General features: G+C 43.8%; 1 protein-coding gene across 1 annotated transcript in view; it reads left to right on the top strand.

Annotated features, from left to right (window-relative positions):
* Window positions 1-13694, top strand: part of AGXT (alanine--glyoxylate aminotransferase) — a 103075-nt gene that overhangs the window by 70124 nt on the left and 19257 nt on the right. Inside the window, exons 7-9 of the mRNA XM_063915777.1 lie at window positions 801-896; window positions 3232-3301; window positions 12009-12104. Of these exons, the coding sequence (XP_063771847.1) occupies window positions 801-896; window positions 3232-3301; window positions 12009-12104 (262 nt within the window). The remainder of the gene's footprint in view (window positions 1-800; window positions 897-3231; window positions 3302-12008; window positions 12105-13694) is intronic.

The following is a 13694-nucleotide window of genomic DNA, read 5'->3' as shown; positions in this document are numbered from 1 at the left end:
TCTCCTCTTGCTTTCATGGGCTTCCTCCAGGTACCCTCCTAAAATATACTGGTAGATTATGAATTGTAATATTACAAGCACATCTAGTTAAAGAGTACCTGAATAAAATTACATTTATCTCAGATGAAATATATATGCCATACCTTTAGCCTCGCGGGCTCAAGGTACTACATTGCAAGACCTATGCCAGTGGCCACTGAAGTGAGAGTTGTAGAAAAATGGTCTATTTATATATATATATATATATATATATATATGCTGTATGTGGCTAGTGGATGTTGCATTATTACATCCATTTGTTATATAGAAACATTTTGTTCAACATGACTGCAGCTACTGTAGTAAAGACACACTTCTGCAGCTCTCCAGAATCCTGAGGTGATTTGCATATAGGCCACTCTGCAGTCTACACAGACGTTTCTGGTTGCTGAAAGCCTGTCAATGTCTTTAAACCTTAGGCAGATCCTCTCTCGGGTGCCATATGGTCAGTTACCATTGCCCAAAGCATTGCGAATAAATACATGCCACACCAGTAATTGTGGTCTCTGAAGGGGCAATCCATATTAACAAATGATCTGCATAGATATGCTGCCACTTAAATTTATTTTGGGAGCACTTTGCATATAAAATAAAAATGTAAAACGAAAGATAAACTGATCTACTTAAGATTGTGTGAGGTCACAATTATATTTTGTTATAGTTGCTTAAAGTTGTGAAACAACACACAGACAGAAGTATACTATTGCCACAATGCTATCATGGATATCTCAGTGACACTGCTGATTTCAATTTCTGCATAGTAAGAAGATATTCAGCCGTAAGACAAAACCACCATCGTTATATGTGGACCTGACCTGGCTTTCAAACTACTGGGGCTGTGATGGGAAACCAAGAGTGTGAGTCCCAATATCAAGAGTTCACAATAACAAATTAAATAGCCTAAAGGTCCCTACACACTGGGCGATTTCAGCGATTTTGACGACTAACGATATTATTGTTGGCTGATTTTTTTTTCAACAACGATTTTTGCATACACACTAGACCAGGCCTGGCCAACCTGTGGCTCTCCAGATGTTGTGAAACTACACATCCCAGCATGCCCTGCCACAGTTTTTTAGCCTTCCCGAATAGCAAAACTGTAGCAAAGCATGATGGGACTTGTAGTTTTACAACAGCTGGAGAGCCACAGGTTGGCCAGGCCTGCACTAGACGATATCTATGGCCGATTTAGATGATATGACATTACATTACATCTGTATTGTCCAAATTGGCTCGCACGTATAAACGATGATCAACCAACAATGAACGACTGCGGGGACGCGCATTGTTCATCGTTGCTGCATACGGACTGAACAATTTAAACGATTTATCATTCATTTTTGAACAGTATTGTTCATATCGATCATCCATGTCGCCCAGTGTGTAGGGCCCTTAAGAATCTGACATTTAGTAAATGGCAAAATGCAATATTTACTTGCATAGAACAGTTGCCCTACATTGATAAAAAACAGAAATACTTCCATACATTGACTTTCAAATGTGTATTTCTGTATAGCTAGCATGGGTTATAATGACATATTTAAGAGGTGATTGATTAAAACCAAAAAAACACCAGTTTTGCTGCAGTACCACTTAAAGCCTATTGGTGGAGCAGTCAATCTATTTATTGCACACTGTAGGGATAACTTAGCACTAACAACCAAACAAGTTTATTTTTCCAACTGTGACATCATATGACCACACAGCATGATATGGACATGTGTAAAAGTGCAAGTTTTGCTCTGCACAGTCTAAAAGGTGATAATATATTCAATATACTGTATATAAATTATTTATTACAGTGTCTGTGCTTGTTATGACAAAACCCACCTGCGCATTTTTGACCTTTGGGTTTGGAAGGGTTAAAACAAACCACACTGGCCTGCATAAACACATTAATAAAGGCCAAGAAAAATGTATCTACCACTTACTATTAAATATGAAGTCCTTTCACCACTCAAAATTAGTTCAAGAGCTGACACTCTTTGGAAATCTACAGGTACTCCCTAACTTACCCTAAACAGCAATTACAACCTAATTTAATCAGAGATGCTATCAACCATACAGCTCTCTGCATGAAGTGTAGCACTATAAAGCAAGATTATCACGTGACTTATCTAAGAAACAAGGACAGAACATTATTAAATGTTATTTAATATTAGGAAAAGTCACAATGCTTTATGAATAAACATGGTGATAAACTGACACATACAAATATAAATGCAAAACAGTTCTGTCAACTAAAACAGAAATAAAACACAGTAATAGTAGTAGCACACTCATGTACTCTTTTGTGTAATGTGCCACCTGGGGAAGGCTAGAAAGTATGGACAACTCATCAATAAAGAGATGAACCAACAAAACTGAGAATTTCTAAGATCATTTCATCACTTATTAAACCTTGTTTTTACTTGCCAGAACTCCCTCCTCTGTTACATCAAAACAAGATGTGTGCTAATAGATCATCTATATTACAACCATTTGTTGCCATTTGTCCAAGAACAGTTCTAGTAATGTAATTATAACTTTCTTCAGATATTTTACATTCATTCTACTAAATACTGTATGATTTGCTGCTGATATCCATATGAAATACGAATATGAAATAGAATTAAGTTGGAAAAACACATTGGGCATGTGCATACCCTGTGGCTTATCCATCACCACGTATGTGCTTTACTGCTTTGGTGTATGTGCAGTAGCAAAACATCACTCCACTGCTTACACAATCAACATTGGATCTACCTCTGAATCAGACCCATTATCTTCTACAGTAAGTTCTTTTGGTTACCCAAAAAAGCTGACCAATTTCAAGTTACAGTGGTTCCAAATTTATAAAGAGGTAATCTCAAACATAAATTATGGAAAGTATTGCTTTGAGCTATCATATTTACCATAAGGACTAAATTTGGAGTGAACACAAATATGAAGGAAGGAATTACAGCCAAGAAAACTCTTAGAATTTATGGCAAAAGCAATAAGCAGCAGGGCTGCCTGGAGCAGGCCTCTAGAGGCATACACCAAATACATTAAGCACTTATTTGCTTATATATTTTTTTAGAGCATCTTCAGATTTTAGCATTAATCATGACTTCATTAATGCATTATTTTGCTAAATATACTTTTCAGGCTATAAACACAACAGTGCTGATTGTATTAATGTATTGATTTTCCAATATTTCTATATCTCAGGTACCATCATACAGGACCAGTTACTAGCTTCTTCTGCTTGAGAGAAGGACTGGCGATTCTGGCAGAGCAGGTGGCTATATTGTACAGATAATAATAATAATAATATGGGATTATATGAGCTTTGTACACTAAAAGCCTTGGCTACACACAGATTGCATTAGTAAGCACTGACCCATAGATAATAACTCTAACGCATACTGTAGGTATGCACAAGTCGTTTCATCAGGGTAAAACTCACTTCATCATCATCATCATCATCATCATCATCATTCTACACTAACTCTTTTGTCGTTATCTATATCATTCTTTATTATCGCCCCACCACTCATCATCCTCCATCAGTGTCCTGATCCTCAAAATTTAATCTACACAACCACTCCCAATCTTGCTGGCCAACGCACTGCTACAAATGAGAACTGACCATGTGCCCGTCCTCCTCACCGAAATAGTCAGCCCCAAGCCTTGAACTTTTGATGCCTGTGCACACACTATATACTCTGTCACTGGGGATTGTGGGTGGAGAGATAGAAATCACTACTTGGCTCTTACAATAGGTTAGCAATGCAGAAAGAGTTGTACTAGTGACGTGCGGTAAGTACTAGGTGCTGGCTAGTACTAGAGCCAGATTTACATGTAATATCAGGGCCTGATTAACAATGAGGTGGATGGAGTTACAGCTCCAGGCCTCCACATAAAAACAGGCCCATCATCATGACAGCATTATGATGACCAGCCAACAGGTGCGCAGCAACACGGTCAGCCATAAATCATAAGTATTAAATTGTAATTCTATTTTCCACACAAAGTGAAGCAATTTTTGTACTTTTACAAATTTAGGGAGACAATGGGACTGATAGTGTATGGTCAACATGGCACTGGCTATACCCACACAGGCCCTTGAACATTTTCAGCCCCAGGCCCATGAGGCCCTTAATCCGGCCCTGTGTAATATATGAGCCCAAGGGTACATGTGGCCATTATACACAGGTGCAGCAGTATATGCTGCTGGAAATTTGGTAAGTTTTGATCAGAGATATGTGAAAAAGATAGGCACTGCCTCACCTGCCATAGACTTTTTACTTCAGAGTATTGACTATAAAAATGATTAGAATAATACAAAGAAGATATTTATAATATATTCTTTGTATTTCTCTTATGTCCTAGAGGATAATGGGAATCCATTTAGTACCATGGGGGGTATAGCCGGGTCCACTAGGAGCCTTGGGCACTTTAAGAATTTGATAGTGTGCGCTTGCTCCTCCCTCTATGCCCCACCTACCAGTTTAGAAAATGTGCCCGGAGGAGCCGGTCACGTAGCTGGAAGCTCCTGAAAAGTTTTCTGCATTTATTTTATCTGTTTGTTATTTTCAGGCAGGACTGGATGGAACCAGTCTGCCTGCTTCGTGGGACTTAGGGGGGGAATGGCCCAACCTCTTGAAGGGTTAATGGTCCCTTTCCCCGCTGACAGGACACTAGCTCCTGAGGGAACTATTCGCACGCCCCACCATGGCAAGCGTACATTCCCGCAGCACGCCGCCACCCCTAACAGAGCCAGAAGATAGAAGAGTGGTGAGTACTAAGCCAGCGTCCTGGTTAGCGGGTCATCAGCCATTATGGCGGCATGAGGGTACGGGGATGCACGGCTTCTACAGGGGCAGATGACTCTCCAGACTCAGTACACGTGCGGACGCACCGCTTCTGAGGGAGGGAACTGAGTCTAAGTACACTACGAGTGTACACAGTACCCAGACTGGCATTACAGACTTAAAAGGTGACTGACTCCACTTTAAGCACACCAGGCTATCTCTGTGTCTCTCTTGAAGGGCTCTTTGTGGGTTAACTGTCCATTTAACCTTTTCCTGTGTGTGTGCTGTCACTGTCACAGTAAGTCAGACAAAGAGTGTGTTTCATGTAAGGCACAGTGTTCCTCTTCTCCAGGGGGTTCACTACAGTGTACTCAGTGCAGTGTACCTTCCCAGGCTAGGGAGGCAGAGCCAGCTTGCCTGGATTCCATTAGGGGAATGATTTCCAGTATTTCTACTAAGTTGTCCCGCAATGAGAAAGAGACGCAATACTTAAGAAAATCATAGTAACATAGTATCTAAGGTTGAAAAAGTCTCCTATGCAGGATTATTTTGGTCTAAATTTTGTCTGATGCTGATGTCAGCCGTTGTGTTTTATTCCTCTCTTCATAGTAACTATAGTGTGCGACTACACACCATAACCCTGGCTATCCTTATCCATTAGGAATTTATCTAACCCATTCTTAAAGGTGTTGACTGAGTCCGCCATTACAACTCCCCGATGACTGAGTTTATGAACAGAGACTCAGTACCCAAACCAGCGTCTCAGTCCCCTGCCATTTGTCCGCAGAAACGTCCTTTGGCCCATATACTGCAGTCTGACTCTGATGATGAGGGGTCAGACATGGAGGAGGGTGAGGTGGCCTCAGAGGTGGGGGAGGGTACTCTGTCGCAGGGAATAGAGACTCTCATAGAAGCTATCAGAGCAGTTCTGCATATCCCTGATAAGGTAACAGAGGAGACTGAGGAATCTTATTTTAATATAAAAAATAAATCCTCAGCCACTTTTCCTGTGTCAAAGGAACTAAATACCCCCTTTGAAGAACCGTGGGTTAATCCTGATAGGAAATTTCAAATCCCTAAAAGGCTGATTTCATCTTTTCCCTTTCCTCCTGAGGATAGGAAAAAATAGGAAAATCAACCGATAGTGGATGCATCAGTATCTAGGCTGTCATGGAAAATTGTATTGCCTGTCCCGGGTGCAGCCTCCCTAAAAGACACGGCTGATCGTAGAATTGAGAATACACTCAAATCTTTGTATACAGCTGCTGGGGTAGCCCAGATACCCACTATAGCATGTGGGTGGATTACTAAGGCCATTGCCAAATGATCAGGTAACCTAATTGAGTTAGGTACCTTGCCTCAAGGGGAGATTATTTTACTCCTGCAACAAATACAGGACTCTGCAAATTTTATGGTGCAAGCCATAAAAGAAATAGGATTGCATAATGCATTCACTACTGCTATGGCAGTGTCAGCACGCAGAGGATTATGGCTACGCCAGTAGACTGCTGATGTGGATTCCAGGAAAGGTGTTGAAGGCCTACCCTTCACAGGAGAGGCCTTATTTGGAGATGAGCTAGACAAATGGATCTCCAAAGCTATGGCGGGTAAGTCCACGTATCTTCCTTCTGCAGCTCCCAGGCAGGAAGGCCTACTCAGGACCTAATCTACAGTCCTTTTGGACGGCCAACTTTAAGGGCAAAACCAGAGGTTCTTCTACAGCCACCAGAGGCACTAAAGGTAAACAAGAAAACCAGCAACTGCCGATTCACAGGAGCAGAGCTCAAGCTCTGTTTCCTCAAAGCCTTCAGCATGACGGTGGTCCGCGATGCCCGGAGGACTGGCAGGTGGGAGCCCGGCTAAAATTCTTCAGTCACATCTGAACAAGTTCGTGCCAGGATCCCTGGGTCATAGATCTTATTTCCCAGTGCTACAGACTGGAGTTCCAGGAGTTCCCACCTCACAGATTCTTCAAATCAGGCTTACCAGTTTCTCAAGAGGCAAGTATAACTTTACAGGACGCCATTCAAAAGCTGGTACAGACTCAGGTCATTGTTCCAGTTCCACCTCATCTGCAAAACAAGGGGTATTATTCCAACTTGTTTTCAGTACCGAAACCGGACGGTTCAGTAGGACCGATTTTGAACCTCAAGTCGTTGAACCCATACTTACAAGTGTTCAAATTCAAGATGGAGTCTCTGAGAGTGGTGATCTCAGGTCTGGAGGAGGGGGAATTCCTAGTGTCTTTGGATATCAAGTATGCGTACCTTCACATTCCGATCTGGCTGCCTCATCCGGCTTATCTACGATTTGCATTGCAGGACTGCCACTACAAGTTCCAGGCCCTGCCATTTGGTCTCTCCACGGCACAAAGACTGTTCACCAAGGTGATGGCAGAGATGATGTTTCTACTCCGCAAACAGGGAGTGAACATAATTCTGTTTCTCGATGATCTTCTGATAAAGGCTCAGTCCAGGGAGCGGTTGTTGGACAGCATTGGACTCTGAACCAAACTACTCCTGGATCACGGGTGGATTCTGAACTTACCAAAATATCACCTGGAACCGACGCAGAGGCTCTCCTTCCTGGGAATGATACTGGATACAGAGTCTCGGGGAGTGTTCCTTCCCTTAAAGAAGGCTATGGAAATCCAGTTGATGGTTCGGGCTGTCTGAAGCCAACTCAGATCTCGGTGAATCTGTGCATTCGTCTTCTGGGGAAAATGGTGGCCTCTTATGAGGCGCTTCAGTACACAAGGTTTCATGCGAGGCACTTCCAGCTGGATCTGATGGACAAATGGTCCGGATCGCATCTTCACATGCACCAGAGGATCTGTCTGTCGCCAAAGGCCAGGATCTCCCTTCTGTGGTGGCCACAGACTTCTCACCTCGTCGAGGGTTGGAGGTTCAGGACTCAGAATTGGATTCTGCTAACCACAGACGCAAACCTCAGAGGTTGGGGATCAGTCACCCAGGGGGTGCAGTTTCAAGAAAGATGGTCAAGTCGGGAAGTTATCCTTCCAATAAACATCTTGGAATCTACAACGCCCTTCTGCAGGCCTCATCTCTACTTCGGAATCAGGCCATTCAGGTCCAGTCGGACAATGTAACAGCGGTAACGTACATAAACTGACAGGGCGGAGCGAAAAGCAGAGCAGCAATGTCAGAGGTGTCAAGAATTCTCCTCTGGGTTGAAAAGAATGCCCTGGCATTGTTGGCGGTCTTCATTCCGGGAGTAGACAACTGGGTCAGCAGACTTCCTCAGCAGACACAACCTGCACCCAGGGGAGTGGGGCCTCCACCCGGAGGTGTTCCGGTGGTTGACACGTCAGTGGGGATATCCACAGATTGACATGATGGCCTCTTGACTCAATAAGAAGCTCAAGCGGTACTGTTCCAGGTCAAGAGACCCACAAGCAGTGGCGGTAGATGCTCTGACAAACTCCCTGGGTCTATCAACTGGTGTAAGTGTTTCCTCTACTGTCTCTGATCCCAAGAATTCTAAAAAGAATAAAAATGGAAAAGGTTCAAGGACTCCTCATTGCTCCGGACTGGCCTCAAAGGGCCTGGTATACGGATCTTCTCGAGATGCTGATAGAAGATCCGTGCCCTCTACCTCTTCGAAAGGATCTTCTGCAACAGGGCCCATTCATCTATCAACATTTACCGTGGCTATGTTTAACGGCATGGAAGTTGAACGGCTGATTCTAGCCAGGAGAGGGATTCCTGACAAAGTCATCCCGACTATGATCCAAGCCAGGAAGGGGGTAACGGCTAAACATTACCACCATATATGGAAGAAGTTTGTCTCTTGGTGTGAGAGCAGACAATATTCTGCGGTGGAATTTCATCTGGGACGTCTCCTCCTTTTTCTGCAGTCGGGAATGGATGTGGGCCTAAACCTAGGCTTTATTAAAGTCCAGATTTCGGCTTTGTCTATTTTCTTTCAGAAACAATTGGCTCCTCTCCCTACTTAATTTTCCATAAGGACAGGGCTGAACTCAGGACTCGTCAGCAATTTCTTCCTAAGGTGTTATCCGCTTTTCACATCAACCAACCTATTGTGGTTCTGGCTGTGACGGTCACCTCAGCTACTTCAACGTGTTTGGATGTTGTGATGGCTTTGAAGGTGTATGTAAAGAGAACAGCTCGTCACAGAAAATCCGACTCACTGTTCGTCCTCTATGATCCCAATAAAACTGGGTGTCCAGCTTCAAAGCAGTCTACCGCACGCTGGATCAGGCTCACTTTCCAGCATGCTTCTTCCACAGCAGGATTTCTGATTCCAAATTCTGTATAAGCTCACTCTACTAGGTCGGTGCGTTCTTCTTGGGCGGCTGCCCGGTGTATCTCGGCCTTACAGCTCTGCCGAGCAGCTACTTGGTCAGGTTCGAACATGTTTGGAAAGTTTTACAAGTTCGATACTTTGGACTCTGAGGACCTTCAGTTTGGTCAGTCAGTTCTGTAGGAATCTCAGCACTCTCCCACCCGGTTTGGGAGCTTTGGTACTTCCCCATGGTACAAAATGGATTCCCAGTATCCTCTAGGACATAGGTCTGCAAACTCTGTCCTCATTACCCCAAACAGTTGCTGTTTTGTAGGTCTCCTCACAGACTCACAAGTGAAATAATTAACTCCACCTGCGGACCTTTTAAAATGTGTCTGTGAGTAATTAATACACCTGTGCACCTGCTGGGTTACCTGCAAAACATGCACTGTGTGGGGGTAATGAGGACCGAGTTTGCAGACCTATGCTCTAGGACGTAAGAGAAAATAGGATTTTTATTCTCTACCAGTAAATCCTTTTTTCGTAGTCCATAGAGGATACTGGGTGCCCGCCCGGTGCTTTGTTCTTCCCGCACTGTTACTTGGTTAAGTATTCTGGTTTGTTCAGCTGTTGCTGTACATGTTTCAAGTTTGGTTAGCATGGCTTTCCTATTGTTCTGTGTGCTGGCTCGTAATCTCACCACTTTTCTTATCTATCCTTCTCTCAAAGTATGTCCGTCTCCTCAGGCACAGTTTCCTAGACTGAGTCTGGTAGGAGGGGCATAGAGGGAGGAGCCAGAGCACACTATAAAAAATTTTAAGTGCCCAAGGCTCCTAGTGAACCCGTCTATACCCCCCATGGTACTAAATTGATTACCAGTATCCTCTACGGACTACGAGAAAAGGATTTACCGGTAGGTAATTAAAATCCTATTTTTCATATACTTTATATAGCTAAAACTCTGGCGTATACTGGAGTATGACAGGAAAGGCTCTGCCTCACTTCATGGCAGTGAGATGTATTAGTAGAATAAACACAGGCAGATACATAAATCCAGCCTGAAGACACCTCTGATATTAGTACAGTACAGATCCTCTGTGTAATTATTATTGGATCAGAGTGGATAGATCACAGGAAATGGGTTAAAAGCAGAAACATAACTGCGCATTAAAAAGATTTCTGAAAAGACAATAAATTAAGCTCATGTTTAAATTTACTTTGTCTTACTGCTGTATTGTCACTTCTATAGCTACTGTTTACTCAGCCTGTAGGATTAATGTTAGATGTTTCAAAATTACATGATAGGTATGCTTTAGCAAAATACAAACCTAAGTGATCATCATAATTGTCAAGGGACACTTTGTTGCTGGCAGGTGCATCCAAGCATATTATATGTGGAATAATTCAGATGGGTCTTGGTGCACTATAATGTCCATTACATTCTGCAATCTGCGAGGCCAGCCAGGTCTTCCAGTGATTGGATTGGGGTTAACTTCTCCCCTAATTTCTGACACCCATGTGAGAGTTAAATGCCTTTGGAGCATCTGGTTAATTACAAATAAAATAGGCCACACGCAGAACTGACACACCCATCATATACTCTATACCCCCCCCCCCCCCCCCCCCCATCCTCTTCCTTCCCCAACCCAAGATCCCAAAGGGAACTGAAGGGCCTGGATAACCCTAACTTGATTTCTGAGGGTTTTTTACATAAAGACGGAGACATTGGGCCCAAACCAGTATGTTTCATAAGGCCCACTGGGATCTAAAGCAGGTTCTGGCTATACTTCTGACCCTTTTAAACCACAGTCAGATATACACAAACCACTCACAGGCAATCCTGATTTTGCCTTATTGTGTCCCTGGGAATATCAGTACTGTGGCGGACAGAGCTCAGCTGAATACTCAACAGAAACCATAATTTACGTATTAAAATGAAGCAGGGAGGCGTAACATTTCATTTGTACTAGTTTTGTGTCCTCTGTTAAGAAGAAGTCACTAAAGTCACGGGGGAACCGTGACGCATTTATGAATGGACAAAGGATTAGGACAAAGTATATGTTGTAAATGCTGCAGATTTGTTTGGAGCAGTATATGAATATCACTACATATAAATCCAAGGGTAATGCTTCAAATATTTATTTGGTTCTGTGGAATAATGATTATGTACTGTAACAATGTTTAAATGTACTTATTTGAAACACAAGTCATTTTTGGACAGCATCTGAAATTAAAAATAGTGGTACAGGTAGGATGACTTTGATATAAGAGTTAATGGGGGTCATTCCGACCCGATCGCATGCTGCATTTGTTCGCAGCGGTGCGATTGGGTCAGAACTGCGCATGCGCGCCGGTGCATGCCAGACGGCCGAAGGCTGCCGTTGCCTAGCGATCGCCTCTGCCTGATTGATAGACAGAGGCGGTCGCTGGGGGGGAGGGAGCTGGACGGCGTTAAGCTGCCGTTTAGAGGGTGCGGTCCGGCCAACGCAGGTACTCCTGAAATGCAAAAGCATTGCCGCTGTGTGATGCTTTTGCACTTCTGCGGGGGGGGGGGGGGGTGCAGCACTGACATGCGGTGCAGACTAGCCCTGTGCTGGGTGCCCCCCCCCCCCCCGCATGTCTGAGTGCCTGGTCGTAGCTGTGCTAAATTTAGCACAGGTACGATCAACTCGGAATGACCCCCAATGTTTGCACAGATCTGGGAACAGAGAGCATAACATGCCATAGAGAGCACAGGAGAAAGGGGACGAGTGAGCTACTGTATGCAGAAACTGAGAACAATGATATAGGGTGGACAAAAAGTCCTATACATATAAATAAACATCGCTTTATCAGGTCCCACTCTAAGCTTTTAACTCTAATGTATATTCTGGGATAATTGTCTACTGATGCCAGGTATGAATACTAACTTATGTCTATTTCCAGGGTCTGGAGCGGTCCTGGGACATCCACCGTGAGAATGCTCTTAGACTTCACAAAGGATTAGAAGCTCTAGGACTAAAACTATTTGTGAAGGACCCTGTAAGTAATGACACGTCATTATCATTTTAGCACATACCGTAAAACTAAATCTGAAAAACCAAAATATATTAAAAACTCCATGTACAAGACATCTATTCATACTTGTATAACGTCAGTTTTGCTGTCTACCACCTGTCATAGCGATGTCTAGTCATTCGTCTTAGAGGTGGGTGTCAGATCCGAGTCAGGACCCATGTACTGGACTGACGAGCGATACTGAAATCAAGGTGAGTGTATCAGACGTTTATTAATGGAGGACCCTCCAACTTAGGAAGTGACCTACTGTCACCAGTGAGGTCTGCGAGAACTGAAAAACCCAAGCCTGCACTTGGAACCAATTCAGATAAACTCAACCCCAGGCCTAAACCTCTGGATGTTGTGGCTGAAACTAGTGCTTTAGCAGCACAAGGGATAAAAAAGTAATCAATAGCCTGCCTGGAATTCACTTAGGAATGGCACAGGATGTAGTTGGCATCCCAATGTTCAGAATCCTGATGCTCAGGGATACTGATGGGCCAAATTACCAAGAACTTCAAATGGTAAGTGTTAGGGTTCGGCAGCGGGGGGAAGGAGGTTAGGATTAGGCTGCAGAAGCTGATAGTTAGCGTAAGGCTGCTGGGAGGGGGGAAAGGGTCACACTGTTACGGTTGGGCTGCGGCAAGGTTGGGTTAGACTCAGAATACTTACCAAACATTACTGGCATTTTCACCGTCAGAATCCCACTGCCAGCATTCTGACCACTTGAATGACGTACCCAACCCTAATGGCACAACCTGGATACCAGAGCTGGGTGCCTGGAACCTAAACTCTCAGAGAAGGACTTACATCCAGTACCCATCCCTAGGACCCAGACCAGACCACCCCAGTGGAGACTCAACACAAACCTGAACACTCGGAAGGAGGACACTCAGGATACAACCACCAACGATGGTCACACTAATGGTATAATGAGTAGCGAGTCCCAGACATATTCTTGGAGCTGCGGTGCTGAGAAGGTGATGTAGAATACACTGAGCAATAGTACAGCCTGAAGTGTTGACAACAGTGATGTGCGGTGAGGTCAATGGCTGGGGAGGCACATCCCCAGCAGCACAAGAACACAAACCTCAGCTCACATTTTAGGAACAGCAGATAGATTAGAGTACATGGGGGGTGGGCTGGTACTGCAGCCATTGTGTATATACTGTGATAACAGGACAGACCCCAAAGTACCCAGACAGCAACCAGAACCAGTTCCAGGCCTACTAGCACCCTGAGCAAGATCATTTGAAGCGCCCCCTCCTCCCAATGTGCGTGCCGAAGACGTGAATGCTCCTATGAAAGTGGGTTTGGCCTTGCAACTATATATTATGAAATAAAATTATAAATCTATATACCGTATTATCACCCCCCACACACACACAATTGGCAGCCTTACACATAATGCCCACAGCAGTGCACCTTATACTTAATGAAAATAGCTTGAACTCAACCCCTACGCACAAGAATAGCAGCCTATGGGATTCAATTGATGCAAAGCGTCACTCACACTTCAATAACATAAAATAAGATTTTACTCACCGGTAAATCTATTTCTCGTAGTCCGTAGTG

This window comes from Pseudophryne corroboree, chromosome 4 (assembly GCF_028390025.1).
Source record: "Pseudophryne corroboree isolate aPseCor3 chromosome 4, aPseCor3.hap2, whole genome shotgun sequence".
Taxonomy (NCBI): Eukaryota; Metazoa; Chordata; class Amphibia; order Anura; family Myobatrachidae; genus Pseudophryne; species Pseudophryne corroboree.
This window is presented reverse-complemented; position numbering and strand designations above follow the sequence as displayed.